At 41.8% G+C, this 20,405-nt stretch overlaps 1 protein-coding gene across 2 annotated transcripts in view; it reads left to right on the top strand.

The window, feature by feature from the left end:
- Nucleotides 1–20,403, top strand: part of LOC116940649 (ligand-dependent nuclear receptor corepressor-like protein) — a 35,624-nt gene extending 15,221 nt beyond the window's left edge. The window contains exons 4-8 of one of the 2 annotated variants that reach the window (XM_032950757.2): nt 95–206; nt 486–699; nt 1,046–1,296; nt 1,546–1,621; nt 2,249–8,438. In XM_032950757.2, coding sequence (XP_032806648.1) covers nt 95–206; nt 486–699; nt 1,046–1,296; nt 1,546–1,621; nt 2,249–3,443 — 1,848 coding nt within the window. In that variant the 3' untranslated portion in view covers nt 3,444–8,438. Of the gene's footprint in view, nt 1–94; nt 207–485; nt 700–1,045; nt 1,297–1,545; nt 1,622–2,248; nt 8,439–9,314 lie in introns of those variants that run through there. The other variant, XM_032950755.2, reaches the window with a different exon arrangement.
- The last annotated feature ends 2 nt before the right edge of the window (nt 20,404–20,405 follow it).

A 20,405-nucleotide genomic window follows, 5' to 3' on the forward strand; every position in this document is an offset into this window, starting at 1 on the left:
CCGACTGTTTTAAGCAATCGTCAAATATTTGCTTAAAGGGTTGGTCAGGAGTGTCATTGGTTTTTCATCGCGAGTCTCTGCTTGCCTTTGTCAGGAGCATTTGTCATCTCCATCGGATTTGGACGGCGCGTCGGATTCTACAGACACTGCTGAGCAGCTGGAACGCGAAACAGAAACTTTTCTTCACGCTCTCTTTCAGCGGAAAGGTAAAGCCTATTTTTCCACAATTTCACTAAAGTAATAGTTATGAGTAGGACATTTTTTTCGCTTTATAATGTAATATGACAACGACAGTTTTAGGGAGTCTCCTGCAATTAACGCCATACTTTATTCGCTGTTGTTACTACTGCTTAGTCTCTCCAAATGAATATTGTTTCGTGCTAAAATTGGAATGAATGCTTTTCAATAATACACGTATTTAGACAGTGAATGAACATTTCAGATTTTTTTAAATGTTTTTTTTTTTACCCTCTCTTCCCCTGTAGATCCACCAAGAGCATGTAACCCAGCCATTCCACTGGTGGCCCGCGAGATCATGTACAGAATGATACGACAGTTCGCAGCCGAGTACGCGCAGCGTCGGGACGCGGCAGCCGCCGAGAAGGATGGCTGCGAAGCAAGTCCCATGGCACCACCCCCAGCCGCTGATGCAGCCACCTCGGTGCCGTCAGCAAAGCCCTCCTGCCCCACGTCCAGCGGGTGTGGCGTCGTGTGCCGTTGTCTCCTGTGCGAACTCATTCGTGCTGCCGCTTTCGCTCATTTGCATTGTGAATTAATCTAAAGACGAATATTTCGAAAATATATACTTATCAATTAATTTCTGTACACTCCTCGGAAGTGTGTTCAGTTTTTACCGTGCATTCGCCATAGAGCGAATCATCGGATCATCCCGCACGACAAACGCATCAGACCTATACAGAACAGCCGTGAAAACATGTAGCACCAGTTCATTTTTATGTTAAAGCAGGGGGGAAAAATGTTCCCTTAATGCAGGAGGGAAACAAATGTTTCACTTAATGCTTTGGGTTGTGGTTTCCGTGTGCAGCACCATGTTGGCCGTCCCTTCAGATCTGGAACACAAGGCCGAGAGTCCTCCGCAGGAGCCTGCAGCGATCCCAGTGAAAGGCACAGCCCCCACTCCTCTGGCAGATGACTCCATCCTAAGCAAGCTGCTGTCAACACAAGATGAACATACAGCAGATGAGGAGGAGGAGGAAGAAGAAGATAAGGATGACGAGGATGGCCCTCTCGACCTGTCCCTTGGCAAGAGTACTCAGGACTGCAAATACGACCAAGGTAGTCATTTTCACCGTCTATTGATGGTTGCCCATTATTGCTGGGGTGGGGCTGCATGTTTCATTGTTGTTTAGCATTTACCAACTTTGCTGTGTTTTTGAGCACTTCGGCAATATTGCTATAATTGTGACATACTCCAATAAGCTTGTCATTTAAAATGAAAAATACATCCAAATTAAATGCTATCATGTGTTCTTCATCTGCAATTATCTGCAGCCGAATTATGTTATCTTATTTATTTATTTGCAGCTGGCGTGCTGGACCTCTCCACCAAAAAATCAATGGATGCTTCTAAATCCCCGTCTGCAAAGGCATCAGCTGCAGGGTAAGACATACATTTTGTGCACTGGTATGCACGTCACCACTGTAATTACCCAGCATATTAAGTATACAGTAAATCGTAGTGGTTGTTTCATGTGCGTTGGCAATCATTTTGAAGGTGTATAGGAAAAAAACCGTGGGCGAAAAAGCTGTTAAAAATGTGCATGTTCAAACTTCATTGTTATTGCTCTGGTGGTGGCCGGGGTTTTGGTGGAGCGCTTTTCTCTTGAGCGATATTTTTGTGGTCAGTTTCAGGGATCCCAGAAGACACAATTAAGCTTCAGCTGCATTTATTTTTTATTATGATCAAAATGGAAGCAACTTCTTGAAACTGCAAACTTTCAGCTTTAAATGGCTGCACAGTGAAATCGCTAGAAAGTTGGAAACCTAAGAAAAAAGGATGGTGAAGTTTTGCATTCAAAACTTCAATTGGAAAAAAAATGACTTTTATGATGTTCAAATGGAGAAGTGTTTTATTGCTGAAGTTGATAGTTGAAAAGAAAACAGTGGACCCCCTCCTCCAGTCCCCACCAAACCCTGGTCACGGCTAGGTCAGTCCAGCCCCCTATGACCCTCCCTATCCATCTTGAGCTGAGCTGAGCGCGGGTATCATTCCGTCCTGTGCCTCTAGGACCAGCCGCCTGGCCGCGGGGGACTTGTATGGGGAGGAGAGGAGGAGGAGGGGGTCCTCGGACAGCCTCGGCCTGGGAGCGTTACGGCCCACAGGCGGGGCTGGGGCGGAAGCCGATGCAGACACGCGGGGGGCGGCCACGCTTCAGGGCATGGCCAAACGTGCCATTGAGGAGGGGCTAGCAGAGCTCACGTGCCTTGGCACAAGCAACACAGACGAACTTCGCGTCAACACCTCAGAAGGCCGAAACCTCGCGCCATGGCTGGGAGCTCTGCTGAGTGAAGGATTGGGCAGCCTAGTGAAACAAACGGAAAGCACTGCAGTGAGGCAAGATGGGCGGCATTCAATGAGCTCATCCAGCTTTCTGCAACAGTTGGCACTTAAACGTATGGCAGCTCAGGCAGTTAGACTGCAAGATCGTGACATTTCTGGGTCTGGTTCAGTTTCCGGGTCTGTGCGTCTTAAGATCCCCCAGTTTCGCGTCAACTCTTCAAGCGCCTTGTCCAATCCGCTACCGGCAGATGTCAATGCAACCTCGAGCATCGACAGGGCCTCTCCTTGTGCATCGTCTGCTTTGTCGACTGTGAAGGACGGCTCCAGCATTGGACGCAAACTGAAAGCTATCCTGCCTAAGCAGCAGAGTGTCAGTTACCTGCCAGCAGAACTGCATGCCCTCAAGATCCTCCAAGGCAGCGCAAGCAACAACAATAACAATGACTTGGCTCTGCTCAATGGGAAATATCTGGCAGATCAGGATGTAACACGGCCAAGGTCGCCAGAGGTGGGACCGCTCCTGACCGGTCTAAGACAAGTTCAGGGAACTGATAACGGAGACCCAAACAAGCAGCCGCGGCGAAAACGTGGTCGCTACCGGCAGTATGACAGCGGAATCCTAGAGGAGGCAATCAGCATGGTAATGAGTGGGCGGATGAGCGTGTCCAAGGCACAGGCCCTGTACGGCATTCCTCACAGCACGCTGGAGTACAAGGTGAAGGAGCGTGCGGGCACACTTAAGGTGCCGCCAAAGCGCCGTCGAGTTGACGGAGAGAGCGAGACAGGGAGCAGACTGGCGTTCGGTTTTACGGCTTCTGTGTCGGACTGTGCTGCCTTTAACTCCGGCTACTCAACCCACAATGACATTGCCCCAAACTCGACCGCTGATGAGAACGATACAGCACTTAATGGTGGAGAATAACTGCATTGCTCTTAAATTAAAAAAGTAAAGAGAAATGTGCAATGATGCACTTAATACCTTTCTAAAAGGTACCACCTGTATAGTAAGTCAATAGGCAAAATCTGCCTGTTGTATGATTGCTGGCAAGAGAAAGTCAAGGGTTATGAACACAGCAAGGCTGCAGCCATGTCGGGAGAGAGGTCTGCTGCTAAAATTAATTAGAATGTCGTGTTTTGTGTTGAAAACACTAATGTATAACGTCGTAAAAAATTAATCCATTCATAACTGATCCCTTTAACATTTTTGTTAATTTAAAAGATTCAGAAGTGCGAATAAATTTAAGAAAATTTCTAGCAGTATTTTACGAGCATTGTAGGCTATCACAGTTGTGAAAATCAACGAGACTGTAATATTTACGATGGTAAGCCATCATTTTTCGGTTGGATCACTGCCACTAAGCATGCTTGCAAAATGGACTACTTGAGAAAACATATCCTGTCCCTAAGAGGAGGCATTTTATTGACCAATCAAGGTCCCTAGCCTATCTCTCGACATGGTTCGGAATTGTGAGTTTGCATGGTAATTGTGTGCGGAAAGGAAACTACATTTAGAGTATGGTTTCAATAGGTTTTGATGTTTGCTTGCCATGGTAGTTCCTGATCAGTCATGGTTAAAATATGTGATTGGCAGATGTTTTTGGGAGGGCTACATGGTACACGAAGGTAATGCAAGAAGATATAAAATAGTTTCTTAATATAACATAATGGCAAAGGTGTTATGAAGTATCCAAATGTTAATAGTGATTTTTTAGGAGCATGAGTTGTATTGTAATTCAGGATAATTACATTTATAATAACTAACAATATTTAGATATGGCCTGCTCTTTAAAAATAACAGAAGAATATCTTATGTTTATGCAGATGGTTGTCCATCAGGGATTAGAGTGCTGTGTGCAGCATTTTATACAACAAAGGCTTGAATTTGCCCAAGATGAAGATTTATGACATTTCAGTTTTTTATTTATTTGAAATACGTCTGAAATAAATGGTAAGGATGGTAACGTTGTGGGTCCAAACATTTACCACTTGAATACGTTAAGCTTGACCAAGATGGAGGTACTGTTGTAGCTAATGCAGATTGTGGACACCTTTAAATAGTTTACAGTGAATGTAGAGTAAAAAAAACTGTCGTAATTAACCTCCCTGCTGAGAATTAAAAAACTGTTTTTACAGCAGTAGACTGGTCCGCACCTTTTAACGGGTCACTGTAGCATCAGCCTTTACCGTTAACTCCTTAATAGTCTTCAGGGATATGCAGTACTACTCTCCTTGTCCTACAAGTCTGTGAGACTGGCCAGTGCTTATAGATTTTTTTCCTCTGCACTCTCCATGCACCGCGTGTAAAGGATCACTCTGCCGAAAGTGCACCACGTGTATTTTTCTGATTTATTATTGGCATGACCACTCCTGCTATAGCCATAGGGGTTAATTGCTCTATGCCTTATTGAAGAATGTTAAGGCACGGACGTACATATAATATAAATTTGTAAAAGCTCATAACTTTGTCGTAATAGTGCATTATGTAAAGCAGTCTTTTGTCTCCGGATTGAAGTAATATTTGTCGCTTTGCTTTCAGGGACAATTGTAAAAATCTTACAAAAATTCAGTATTTGCAAAGCATTGTTTCTCAGCAAGCAGCAAAGCTTGCTGGTACCATTCTGGAAAGAGGCTTGACGATTGATTCGAGGCAGTTCTTAATATTGGTGATCTTTTACATGTAGTGCATGGGGGGTGGGCACAGGGGACTAAGATACATTTAATCTCGCAGACTTCTTTTCCTCAGGCCTTACTCTGGCACTCCTCAGTACACTGGATTACAACTCATGTCTATTTGTATAGTGATTTTTTTTTATTTATGTTCTGTTCCTAAAAATGTAGAGTGGAACACCCCAGGTGCTGGAAACCCATCCGCCGTTTTTATCTCCTGCTCCAACACTGTCTTTTTTTAGTATAGGCAGCATCCTCGATTCGAGCAGCTGAGTCCATGTAGCAGGCTTGTCTTTCTGTGTTAACTTGCAATAATTACTGATTGTCACTCGCATGATGGTATATTAGTATAGAGCCGTTAGGAATTAAATCGCATGCTTAATTGCTCATCCTGCTTACAAGCCAACTCGCATAAATCATTTCCTTTTTGATGCCGTGCCGCATTTCTTGCATTGCGCACGTGAGCTCATCTTTGCAAACACATTGGACTCGTGTGCCTAGAAAGATAAGGCATGTACAAAAAAAATTGCTAAATATTTCATTTTATGGAACTCAATCAGGCCTATTCACAAGCGCAGGTTGTGTGTGGAGGGTGGGGTATTTGTTTATGTATTGTATATTCCAGCAGGTTATGTAGCCATGTTTTGGAAAAGTAAATTATTTTTGCAATATATTGGATAGGTTCCTATTTTCCCCTTCATGTTTGTATACATTTCATTTCATTGTTTCTCTTTTTTAAACACGTACTAATTCATTTCGTGTTAATTTACACTTGCTTTCCAGTAAAACGTGTTTTGTAATGTTTGATACATTTTCCCATATTTTTTTCCTTTTGTCAGCATGGCAAGTAATGGTACAGTATTTATTGGCGTGTATCTCAAAATCAGTTGCATTGTTATTTTTTTTGCTGAGACGTGCTTGTGGTTGGAAGCTGACATTTCTTATCATTGTGAATGTAGATACCGGTGTTGCACAGAACGGCCACATTGATTTTTTCAGATACAGTAACTTTGTAATGATATCCCTCTATTCCACAGCTATAATTGTATTTTCTTGGTTAAATGTAAGCCAATTTCTATACTTTGCAATTTTGGGGCAGGGGAGGTATTTGTGCATTTTTATAATTTTTGCTCTTCTGATATACTGTACCGTAGCACTTGTAATTTTTCTATTTATTGTTTATTGTAGCACTAAATCTGTTGAGGTATTGTGGAGCAAATATCTTTTTATTCTGTCAACTAAGAAGATGAAAAAGTCTTAGGTTTCATGATTTACCTAATGCAAGCACTTATGCTTAGTGTGTAGATTGGTCGTTAATGGAATGGGATGTGGTTTGATCTGGAATGAATGTGCTTTATCTAAGGTAAAGTGTTAAGAGTTGACTACTGACTAAGCTAACTTGAGGGGATATTAATTCACTGAACAAGTCTTACTGTATTTGCCCTTCATTCTATGGAGGCAGCTACAACCAAAAAAAAATCAATATGATTGGAGGTGACTGGCCGTCCATTGTGTGTTGGGTTGCATTGTTGGGAAATACATTAAAAATTGCATTGGTTATTGTGAACATTCCTAATGCAGTTCTTTTGTATTATGACAACCGTGCAAAAATAAAAAATAACACATCCCAGGTTTTGGTACATAATTTAAAGAATGTATGCAAATACAGTTGGGGTGGGGGAGGGAATGTTTTAATAAGACTTAATTGGTAATTTAAAAAGAAAATAGTGAAAATATTTAATTTCGTATAATTGCATTCTGATTGCTTAAGCTGCACATGATGAAAATGTACTGTATAATGATTAAATGCACCAATTTATAATTATTAGCACTTGATTTAGGCTTATTGCACACATATACGGGCAAATACTTTAAACAGTTTTTAGGCACTTTAGTTTCTTTATTTGCCATCACTACTAAATGTGCAGATTGGAAGCGGCAATTGAAACTGAATTCAAAATGGTCCGGCTGAAGTTTTGCACACCATCTCGGCAATCACAGTTAAAGCGGCCATCGGGGGCTCTTTTCCTCTCTGCTACTACTACTGTCTCGTGTCCGTCCGCTTGTAAAGCAACAAGGTGCCTCAAACGATCTCTCTCAAACCTCCAGTTTTCAAAAAAAAAAAACCTCCTTTGTGTAAAACTACTGAACTTTTGTACGCGTTTTAAACGAGTGAAAAAAATAATCTTTGTAGTAAATTATCAAAAAAAAACTTGTGTGGCTGGTTTTGCTTTTGCGTTTTAAGTTTAGTTGCAGTATAATGCATAGTGTGTTTAAAAAGAAAAGAAAAAAAAAAACCTCTTTAAGTATCCGAGTTTTTTTTTTGTTGGCACTTCAAGGGTGAAAAAATTGCCCTCCACAGTCGAGACCCCATCCAGGATGTGCAAACTTTTTAATTGTTTACGCCCGGGTCTTTTTACAAATGAGAATTTTAAAACCTAGAATTGTTTCGTATGGCAATGTTCTTCTTGGGTACTTTCGCCATTCAGTACATATGTTTCATTTGTTTTTAACTTGTTTATGGTTCAGGAGAAAAGATATTTAAAAAATATATATATTGTTACATTTATTACAATCACAGAACTGGATGGAGTCTGCAAGGTTTTAAAATTAAATTTGCACCTTTATTAAAGTATGATCTCAATAATATCCCGAAACTGTGGCATTAAACTGCTAAAACTAACAATAGTACCTGTGCTCAAGGTTACCCCAACAGACGTGTACATTGACTTGCTTGATCCTTTATAAGTGTAATGATGTAAAGTTATTACTCTGATTTTCCAATAGTCTTAAAGAGGTTTAAGGTACTATTTGTACTTAAAAGTAGGGGCTACAGTATTCTGTTTTTTTAAGCTGTATCAATAAAGCCTCGATTTTAAGTTTTGAATAAATTGTTAAAGTATATAAATTCCTTACTTTTTAGATCCTTAGTTTAATTTATTCATCTGGACCTAATTAATTGCACTATATTATGAAATTGTATTTATTATGGGGAAATTTTAAAATATTTTGTAATCAAAATACATTTCTGCGCTATTGATTGTAGAATTACATTAGAGTTTTGAAGTAAATCCCATTAGATGTGTTCCTGTATTTGTCATCAGCTGTGTAATGTCATGGGGATTCAATGAACTGGAATCTTAAAGTTGAGTTGCTGTAATTAATTTGTCACATTGTACCATTGTGTCAAGTTTATGTCCTAAATTGTGTTTGCCTTGTACATGAAATAAATTTCGTGTACTGAAGAGCATTTAACGTCTGCTTCTCATTTTAGAAATATTATTTTGCGGTTGCCGAATATAATTTTACTTGCTCTGTATGCCTGAACATGTATCCCATAAGCATCTATAGATATCGTAATGTTGTGTTCAACCAAGTTGCCGCATTCGCATTCCATTGTGTAAAATATTCGTCTCATTTCCATATGGGACAAATTATGGTTTGCAGCCTCTCTACATCTTTAGCTGCATTGTAGATGGCTCCATATGCATGCTCCACTTAGCAGCAGCGCATCTGAAATGCAACACATGCCGCTATTTAATTGTACACAACGGCTTCCTTACAAGAGTCTGTTAAACATGGCTGCATAGCATCACTTACTATTGCATTGTCATCCCGTCATCATGATGCTAATGCAGGTTTGCTTAGAATAAACCCTTGCTGTCATAGTAACAGAGCCACTCACACGAGTTTTGCGTTGCAGATGCAGGGAACTGCTTATTGGGTCAACCCCATTATGAAAATAATTATATTAAAATAATAGTGCATGTTGATAAGTGGATCATTGTCCGAATATACGTGATTTGTTTTAGTGTATTTTTGTTTTATTCTTCAGTGTTGTTTGAAAATAATCAACTGACTGTTGTTATTTGAGGACAGGTTCCATTATAGCAACTGTAGTTTCTGATAATGCTTCGTTATATTTTTTCATTGCTCATGTGTTTACATTTTTGCAATGGAAAGTTTGCTTTTAAGCATTGAGGTTTATTTTTAGCACCATGTGTTTGTTTTTTGTCAGATAGTTTATAGTTATCAAATGATAAAAGTACAGGCATGGCAGTGTCCAAGTTGCATTGTGATCAAGCACATTTTTTTAAGTGCAACGATTTTCTTTCTTTTTTTGCAGAGTTGCTGGCAAGGTACTGATGATACAGGAAGATGCATCATCCTACAATGGTGTTTTCCAAAACAGTACCCTTTACTTGATCCTATTGAAACTGTGTCCACTGCACCAGCACTTGCTAGTAGTGGTACTGAAATGCCTTGCTGAAGATTACAGATCAAAACACAAGTCGTCGAACAGCACAATGGGTAAAAAACCTTGTATGTCAGCATTTTCAGATTGTAAAGTTTTATGTTGGCATCAAACCAAATTTCCATCTAATGAAAGCTGCACTGAATCTAGTAGTGGATGTGCCACTGGTCAACAGTTGGCAAAGGCGTCCAGGGCTTCTTTAAATGCTTCAGTTTTGTCAAACACATCGAACTATAATTCGAAGGACTCTGACAAAAGATATTGCACTTGTACAAGAACCGAGCCTCGGAGACGTTCTTTCAGGTGTCTCGCAAAGTCAAATGCAGAATCTCTGAAACACCAGTCAGAACTTTTACCGCATGGTCCTGTGCAGGTCAACTGTCGCAGGTCATGCTGTACAGCGCCGAGAGCAAGACAGTTGGGAAGAGGGAAGAGTCCATCTCCACCCACACTTTCGCCTGTAGACTCACTGGACGAACTGGAAGACTGTGATTTTAAGCAGAAATCAAAAATCGCATTGAGGAAGTCACGGCCACCACGACTTGTGCCCCAAGACGATCAGGGAGACAGCCCTCATTCATCTGGGAGCGAGACCTTGGGGTGTTCACGCAATTTCACAGCAGTACACACAAGAGGTTTGAAGGCTGTCCATAATGGAGAGTCTGATAGAGGATCGTCTGAAAGATATTCTGAAAAAGATAGTCTGGAGAGCACAGTCTTAGTTGATGAGCTCATGGACAGGATAAACCTTCGACTGCAAACCATCGAGACTACAGTGCAAATTGATGGCAGCAATCTTGTCTCCAAGTTGTCAGAAAACAGCAATGAGAATAATGGGAAGAGGTTGTTGGATGATATCACATCGCTCATGCAGTGTACTAAAGACAAGAAGAGAGACTATAGTTTAGTGGACCTGCTGAGAAAACATGAAATTCACGTGGTGCAGACCCGGTTGCGAAGAAGACGGCAAAATCTTGGAACACTTCCACAAACAGTCTTTTCTCCTACTAACGCAGTGAGTCATCGCCGGCCAGCAATGCAAATCGAAAATAAACTTTCCGATTTAAATAGTACGTTTTCTTTGACTCCGTTTCATGTGACTAAGGAACCTTCAACTGATGCGACTTGGGAGGGAGATGATGGAACTGATATTGATTGCTCGGACAAAGAGAGCAAGTTTGATTCATTACCTGCTGAGAGCACAGATTGGAAACCCGCAATTCGGTGGCCTTCAATAAAAATAAACAGCTGTGAATTTTACCCTGCACCAAGTGAAGATTCTGATGTCATCTACGTTGATAATATTCCTGACGAGCTCAGTTATTCAGAAATCAATTTCAAAAACATGCGGAGGGGTAACGCAAGGAAGAGCACACGAGGAAATGTAAGCAGTCAAGAATACTATGAGATGCAGACTATTTGGTTAAAAAGCACTGCAGACACAAGCGAAAACGATGTTGAACCACACCAGCCTCAGGAAAATGGCATATATTCAAAGGAGTACATGCAAGCACCAATAAATGGCATGGTAGATATTCCTCCATGTAAACAGGAAAACTGTAATTTTGAAAATGGGAAAGCACCTTTATGCAAGGACAGTAGAGTATCTTGCATTTCGGAAACGCAAACGTCTTTGAAGGCAGAAAATGATTCATCAAAACGAGTGCCAGGTCCCAGGAAAAGCAGCAGACTAATTTTGAAGGAGAGAGCAGATACTAAGACAAATGAACGTATACCATTGAACTCGCGGCATAATGTAAATGGCCATGAAAAATTAATGGATGAAAACACTCAGGCGGACGAAAAATTTGCAAGCTTTACAAAACGTTCGGAAGGCTCTGCAAAACACCAGAGCAGTGAAAACATTGCTGCTGTAAACACCAGCACTGAGCCTGCAGAGGCGACCGGTTCAGGAAATTACCAGTCGCCTTGTCAACAAAATACATTGACCGATGATGCAGTTGGGCTTTCTACCTGCAGCACCTTGTGTAGCTCAAGAGAGAGTGTTAGTTCTGAATTTAAAGGCAAACTGTGCCACGATCAATGCGTACAAGGAAGGAAAAACGTTGCAGGAAATTTCTGCACACAGACGGGTGACGTGCAAATTATTAAAGGTGGCACGGGTGAAGTCGAGTTTACAGAAAATGCAACCACCTCCCTAAGCTCACCGGCAGTGCCTTTGAGAGACGGGGATTCAAGCACTGCTTGGAAGAGCTCCTTTGCAAAAGCGAGCAATAACGTTTCTGCGACTACAAGGTCACCGGTGACGAGTGACCAGCGAACCTTGAGGAGCAGTCGCCGACGCTACACGCAGTCTGCCGCTGTTGACGAGTGTGGCACAGCGCTGCGGAAGAAATCGCCCTCGCGGACAGATCTGGCGGGCAAAGAGAAGGTGGAAGATTGCGAGCTGGATTTGGAAAGGAAACCAGGTGCATTGGCCCGCGCAGGGAGAATGGCCATCGAGAGTTCGTCTACTGCGCAGGAACGGCAATCGCATGATGCACGCACAGATTCTCTCACTCCGACCAATGAGACTTCACTCAAGGTGAAGTCTTCACTGAAAGTTCAGTGCCCCGATGAAGCTCGAGAACGCCGTAATAGAGAGGAATGTAGTTTGAAAGACGAAGACATGCAAATACTGTGTTCACGTGACTCAAATGGGGACCAAAACCACCCCAAAGCAAAAATCAGCTCAACGTGCGACAAGAAATTGCGTGGGATCGTCGTCGTTGTCGACGATGTTCAGTTTAAGAGAAATGTGATGCCAAACGGGGATATACCTTCGTGTAGTGTCTGCCTCAATCCCGACTGTTCACGTGAATGTTTACAGCCTTGTCACAGTGAATCGGAGGCTCGGGCTGACGTGCACAATTCTCTTGAACCCGATTCGCAAGACGGCAACTCAAGTTTTTTCGAGCTGAAGTCTTCCTGCACCATGGAGTCCCCACCGAATAACACAGGCGCATCCACACCATCCTCTGACTGTGCTAAATGGTCCAGATCTGAATATATGAAGTTGTTATGGAAAAAAAGACACAATATTTTGGCATCAAAAGTTACATTTTCCAAAAATGTAGAAAATACTGGTGAGCAGACACCTGGAAATAACAATTCGTTGATATCGAAACTCGGACCCAGGCTGTTTTACGATAGTTCCTTGCTAGATATTTCAACTAAACCACCCATATGTAAAAGTCATCGAAGCTCTACCAGTGTTTATTCGAGCCAGACACAAAGTACATCAGAGGAGCAAATGCATGAATTGCATGTCAGTGAATTGAGTAATAACCTTGCCAAGCCTGAATTGAGCATATTGGGTGAAGATGTTCAGCAAAATGTTAATGGAGGCGATGGGAAAATGCAAACCAGATCTCAGATTCGGGCACTGGAATTGCCAGAAAACAGGTTACAAGAGCAATTTTTGCATCACAGGGTTTCAGAGAAAAACAGTAATGAAACACATTCACTGTCTGATAATTGCACTGTCTTGAAAAATGTATTCACTCAGGAAATTGAAATGTATAATTATGCCACACAGCCTTCAGCAAAACCAAGTATATTCCATACATTTACTCCGGATACGAGGTCAGAGTGTTATGGTGCGACAAGCATTGGTCCCACACTCCACTTTGCAGGAGAATATTTTGTTCAACAAGGCCTGGTGGATTCCATCAATGAACAATATGAAAATATAAATCAGGGCTGGATCCCCGTGAAAAATTGCAATCTACTGGCGAAAGGAAAATCTACATCGGAACGAAAAAAAGATGTCTGGCTGATGGGGAAGAAGAGGACAAAGAAGGTCACAAGCAGAATTCCTCTCATCCAACAACTTTTCAGCAGCAGTTGCAGTCTACCGAAACTTCAAGAGTGGTTCCTGGAGTCTACAGAAACAAGACCTCTACGCATCCTGTCGAAGGCAAACGCCCGAGATCCTTTCAGCGTCTTGCAAGCATCACGGGAAAAAACGACGCAAATGTCGGACGGACAATCCTTCGCACTCACTGCAAAATGTGATCGGATGGAAAAACACCTGAAGAAATTTGCGCTGACTGCGAGTAAAGCTCAGAAAATCCCAACAAAACAAAATCCCAAGAAAGTTGTCAATAAAACAAAGCTCATTCCTGAGAGTCAAGAAAAAGGAGAGGACTGTGCTGAATGTGTTCACAAGAATAAAAATCCCAAACGGACAGTCACTCCCACGAGTGCGAAAGAGCGCATTACCAATGCCCCCGTAAGAAAAGAAAAAGCACACAGTCTACAAAATTCCAAACCTAAGCCGTCCAGAAATGCTACTGAAAATAAATTAACAGCAGCAAAAGTTTCCCAAGGAAGTAAATCTTCCGACGAAAACGGTACTCGGGTATGCCAGCAGAAATGGCTGCAGGGCGAACGCATTTCAAAGAAGTACATGAACATGCGCGGAAAGGCTGCGTGGAGCGGCGCCCATTGCGGTGAAGTCGCACGCCTTCCTCGTGAACTCAAAGCACTCTTGGAGGATGAAGTCCACAAGAATCTTCCTCCAGCCGGAAACCAGCGCGTCGGCGTAAGAAAATCGAGGATGCAGAGTGTCGACAGCCCCAGACCGATGCTGAGCAAAGGTGTGAAGGATCTGAGGCTGCAAAATAAATCAAAATCTTCCAGAACCAATAGTGGAAGCCCACTGAAGAACTCTGAACCTCCTTCGAAAGATGCACATACAAAAACAAAAGAATGCTCAACTGGTGGTGACCCAGCAAGCCTTCGTGTGGATGGCGGGCATGTTGACTCAAGGACAGTGAGCCACAGTCTGGAGTCGAGGCGTGCCTTGCAGGGAAAGGAGGCCGCAAGGATTCCTTCAAAGTCTTCTCATTTTGCTGCTGCTCTTTTGAGGCCCTCCAAGCTGGGTGATGCAGAAAGGAAACGGAGGAATGACGATATGCCCCATGCTTCTCCTGCAAAGAAGATGCATTTGGCTTTGAGAGCGTGCAAAAAGACATAACATCTTAAACACGAACTACTGAACGTCTCGAGAGCTCACCAGTTGAATGAATTGCAATGCATGAACAAGACCGGATCCTCAATGAGCGGCGTTGAATGATGGTGCTTGAGACTTCAATTTTTGAAAAATACCTTTACTATTTTATATAGGACAAAAGTAATTCATGTATTTTTTTAACTTGCGGTTCACGAGGCAGCCATCTAGAGTGTATAACTTTATCAATTAACTCTTTTTAAGCAACCTGTATAATACAAGCCATGTGAAAAAATATCTCCAGGGCTCCGAGTCAACTGCTGAGGTTCAGAGAATTAATAAAACAGCGGGCCACTGAGGGTTCCACTGGCTCTTGGATGGCAACTGCAACTATTTTTTGGCCGGAACGTTGAAATGCAAATGATTACCAAAATCAGGCAATATATTTTTAAGGATATATTTACATTTGTACAACAGACTTGAAGTTCCGCAAAACTTGAGTGACTTTGCAAAACAAGCAATTTTGACTTGCAACTTTGATGTATGTGTGTAGGGATAAATATACATGTTGATTTATTTACTGCTATATTGTACATTTTTTTTTGGGGGGGGGGGTGGCGGGGGAAACATTGTGTTTAACAACAATTTAAATTGTACAAACAAAATATATCTTGTGCGCAGACTCTGCCACTAGAGTGCGCCAGAGTACAGGTTGATGTTAATTTGCGCTGCACAATTATAAACAAAAGTTATTTTACCAGGTAAGGCCCCGGCATCGCTGAGGCTGCAGAAAAATATATCTGTAACGTTTTCATGTAAAGGTGCCAAATATGCTCGTCTTTTGCAATTGCAATGCAGGTGTGTTTCTCAACTTCTTACGGACCCCTTCCTTTCTCTTTGTTTAAGAAACAAAAATCGTTTCCTACCATGTTACTTGATCATGTAAAGCTCTGGCTTTATTATGGCAAAAGTATATTGTTTTACTAAGGGGCAGCTCGTCCTCCTGCAGGTGGGGTTATCTTTCCCATTGCCTCTGTCCTTTTCTCACAACTATTCTCCCCTTGTTTGTCTGTACGCATGTTGAACTTCATTTGCACCGTACGTAGCCAACCTCGCTAATCGGAGGTGCGGGGGGAAGGGCAATGAACTAAATACAACAAGAAGTTCTTAAAGAAATTCGTTTAAAAAAATGTCTCTGCATTGCCTCTGCCCCTCCTCAGTTGGCCACTCTAAGCAACTCACCAGACACCTGACAGTACTCACCACCTTGCACTGTCATCAGATACCACTCGCGTGACACCACTACCAGTCACCCATCAGATACTCACCTGACATCTAACCCTCACCAGACATCACTCACCAGACACCTCACCACTTCAACAAAAACACCAAAACTCACCAGGCCATCCACCTGACACCAGCTTCACCTGTCATGTCACCACTTGGCATGCACTCCCCAGACACGAACGCGCCAGGAACTCAGCAAACATGACCCACCACTCGCCTGCCACCAGCCATCAAGCCTCACAAACTCGCCAGACCAACAGACAAAATATTTAGATTCTGATAAAACTCTCATTACACCTATGAAAGATCAAGACTGTTAACGACTCCACTACACTCCCACACCACTGCATGAATACACTACACCGTTAAATGCGTCTCTTTTCCCTCATTCAGTCGCTTATTTTTCTCATTCACTTTCATTTTAATCTCATTCAATCATTTCACTCATTCACTCTGCTGCACTGCCCACAGCCTCTCACGCAGACCCACTGGCCATCCAGCATCTCCCAAACCTGATCCTTGATGCTCTCCTATGACTTCCTGGGACAGCCATTCGGCTGGGGGACACCTTTTTGCTAAGCTGAAGGTTTGTCCTTGTGGCCACCAGAGAAACATTTTATTTGTGATACACATAAGCACTGTAGGCTTCTGGGATTTTGATGTTTGTTTTCCACACAGGTGAATATGATGTTTGTTTTCCACACAGGTGAATATATATGTTTTGCTCTCATAGCCACAGGCGACGGCCCTTCCATCGATACCAAACACGTAGCTTGAAAAAAAAATGATTTGCATAAGGTTTTATTAAAAGTGGCACGTACACACAATGGAAGACTTGTGTGTGTGTGTATATATAGTGCACTCAGGATATGGAGAAACGAACGTGGCAGGCCTTTACACAGTGATTGCAAAAAAAGCGACTGTTGTTTTGACCCTGTGTTATTCTCTTGGGATTGTTTAATGTTTTTATTATTAGATCGTTAAAAAGTGTGAAGGTTTTATTTTGTGGGAGCACTATGCAAGGCATCCTATGCAATGTGCCAAATTGTGTAATTGCGAACCAAAGGAGCCAAGACAATCGATTTCTGTATGTCAATTCCTATATCTTCCCGTGTATATTTTGTTACAATATAATATTATAATTTGTGTACGCGCGTTCAATGTTAAGTTGGTCAACAGGGGATCCTTCCAAAATCTTTTGCGCGCTTTCGGGCTGAGTTACAACAGGATTATAGTATGAGATGAGACACGCCTATGCAAACGCCATTGTGCCTGCAACATTAGTTATTGATTAGATTGTACGTATTACCAAGGAGATTGTGTGAATGAGTAAATTTTATTCCGCATTGGGCCATAACAACTCTCAAACACAGCATTCATTCATCGACATATCACTACGGTGTGATGCTCAGATGCTGTCAAATATATATTTAAGTTCACATACATGTGAGGCTTCGCAAAGCAGTGGCGGTGCTGGTTTTAAAAATAGACTAACCCGGACGCATATCATCCACTGTTTCTGATGAGCCATTCATTGTCTGACTTATTGTGTACATACAATTTTCAAAGTCATCCGTTTAAGCGTTACTGGACCAACATTTTATTGTGACTGCAAGGCCCGTTAGCGTCTGTTGAAGCAACTTGATGGTAACTAGTTTAAATGTGGTCATTCATTTAGTGCTAGTAATGGGGGGTTTTCTGCTGCATATTAAATTGGTAGCCGTAAAATGTTGTCAACACATTTATAAGATGCGCACGCCGATTACATTAATTACCACGTGCATGAACATTGACCTATGAAATACAGTACTGCATTCTGAAATAACATGTTTGTGTACTGAAAGACAACCGTTTGGTCGGCTTGCTGTTGAAAGTCAAGTCTCATCCCAAGTTATTATTTTATATGGAGCTTTGAGTGTTCCATCGCATACGTTCCAATCGCTCATTACAGTAAGTGAATTGGCCAAACATCCCTGTGCAGGACCCTGCTTGAAAGAGCCTTGAGATTGAGTGTGGCTTTTATGGTTAAATAGTCTAACCATTATCACTTGATCAAGAAGCATACACCTAAGTTGTGGCTGTCCGTATTCGTATATGATTATTTTATCAATTATTTTAGTTGACCAACAAAGCATGCATTTGGCGTCTTTCGATGAGAACACAACAACACAGTAATGCGAGCATGTCAATTGAACAAAGAACAAACCATGTTTTAAATTTCTTCTTCTGACAGCAGTGTTTTCTCGCTACAAGACGCAACAGATCTTGTAGATATCTACCACCTATACTGTGTATCCTGTGACGTTTCACTCGAGTTTGATACTCCCTGAATGAAAATGTAAGTCGGAACCTATATCAGTGATGGCACCGTGGTGTCACTCCTGTATGTTTCAAGACAGTGTCGCTGCCATGTACGACACAAGCTTAATGCTTCGTGAATGACAAACATATCTATTTACAAATTAAAATTTGCAGAGGATCACATTGGCAGTGGCGTACAAGCCACACGTGAAAAACAACTCGGCATATTGATCACAACACTTTTATGAACAGAACATTATATAGATTAATACGCGATAGCCATTGTCAGAAACAGTGTGACCCTGCTGCGACCGTAACATTAGATGTGTATTTTTGTTTTGTCTTTACCGACAAGTAGGGAACACATTCCATTGTAGTGACCTCTGGGAAGAACATCGCACCATTGTACGAAGAAATTTGATTTATTTTTTTTATGCGGAGTTGGTGTACGTGCGGTTTAAGGAAAGTTTCTACATGTTTAACAGATGAGTGATGTGTAAAACGGCACTGCAGGTTATTTAGTGTGTACATAAGCAATACTCAGGGACTCTCAAAACAGTTTTTGCCCACTGGATTACGATAATGAAAAGTACATTTACTCACATCCAGGCAAAACAGACTTTGGTAATTTGCCTGTTAAGACTGTGAACTTAACCACTCGTCATATTGTGGAAACCACTGGCCACTTGTGTTGATCACTAAACGGTGATTTTAATCAGTGCGCTCTAAGTTTGAGTGCTTTTGTCACTTGCGCTATGCGCGAATTCTGTAATCACGACTTTGGAGCAATAATTTTCTTGCACTCGGGTGCCTTGTTAAATGTTGAAGCTGCAGTGCAGACAAACAACCGATCTTTACAAAATTATTTTATCGTATATTGTATTCGAATACTTTGCAGCCTTCAATGTTCTAAATGACACACTTTTACAGGTGGCATTGTATATTTGTACACACGTGAAATATGGAAATATGCACAAGATCTGCCGACAGGTAATGGAAAGCAGCGCATTGTCTTCACAATTTTCCTTTTGGATTGTCTTTTGAGTCTGTAGAACATTTTGCTTTGTGTATGTAAATTGTATACCCTCTGGCTTAATTACCATTACATGTATAGAATTTTCTTCACACAATCTCGTTTCAAGTCTTGCTTTCGTAGTTTATTGTTTCACTACTCACGTCACCATGTACCATGCCTAGTTTGCAAGCTTTTCATACATATACAATGCTTTCATGGACATGCAAAAGACTGACCATTGAAAAACGTTCAGGAAAAACGCCGCCTATGGATACAAGTTGCGAAAATTTTGACTTATTTCTGACACAAGCAATTTCATTTCTTCCCTCCCCCTTTTATTAAAAGTCACTGAATTATTCTACTGAAATTTTTTTTTTTAATGTAAGCGTGCACCGTGATTGTATTGAAGTCAAACGTCCACGGACTTTCTGCTATTGTTATTTTTATAATGACAGTGAATACATTACAAAATACTGGCATCTGCGTACCATGGTCACTCCTCTGTCCACACACAAGCACAAATTTGGGAACCCAACAGTTGGTCGATTAACATTTAATGCGGTGGGGTTAAGTGTGGGTACTCCCACCTCTTCGAAGATGTCTGGCTATGTGCCTATGTATGTTTAACTTCTTTGGCACCGTACGTAGCCAACCACGGGAATCGGAGGTGCGGGGGCTAGCGTGGAAGAATAGTCTTAAAATACCCTCCCAGTGAGGGTGCCTCTCTTGACATCCTTCTGCCAACAGTAGCGTGAGAAAGAAAATCGCAAGGCTGCTTATTTTACATTCAAGATTCCGGTTATAATTGTAATGACTGGCTCCTCGAGCCAAGTATTTATCAGGGGGGAATAGCACGGAGTGGGCCAACACTACATCTCAAATCGGCGTGCTTTACCAACAAAAGGCTCTGTCTGATCGGTGGTGGTGGTGATGATAAGTTGTCGAAAGGGCCAATGGACATAGCCAGGGCCAGAAAAGGGCTCTGCTAAACATGACGAAAAGGTTTCTGGTTGTGTGTTCGCGGTGCTCGGCTCGCCAATTTTTAGTACACACTCGCCAGTGTTGTCAGGCGGTGCTATTTTAACTTAAGGTTTAGCCACTATCAAACCTTCGTGTTAAACGATGACAGAAAGTGAGCATGGTCTAGACTTACACAAGTAATAAAAATCGCGTGGCATTTCCACAAAGACTTTTCACTTCTCGAAACTCATATGGCGACGCTAAAATGTGGTTTGTGTGTGTGTGTTTCGCTTGTCAACTTTCTGAAACAATGGGTGCTCATTTATAGACACAAAATGAAATGCACATTTTTTTTCGGAAAAAACTGCCGTATTGAGCTGCTGGGAAACATTTTAATAATGGGGGGAAAAAGTTACAATAAACTGGATTTTAAATAATGCAAACA

Source organism: Petromyzon marinus, chromosome 9 (assembly GCF_048934315.1).
Source record: "Petromyzon marinus isolate PM22_M1 ecotype Great Lakes invasive population chromosome 9, UKy_Petmar_22M1.pri1.0, whole genome shotgun sequence".
NCBI classification, from domain to species: domain Eukaryota; kingdom Metazoa; phylum Chordata; class Hyperoartia; order Petromyzontiformes; family Petromyzontidae; genus Petromyzon; species Petromyzon marinus.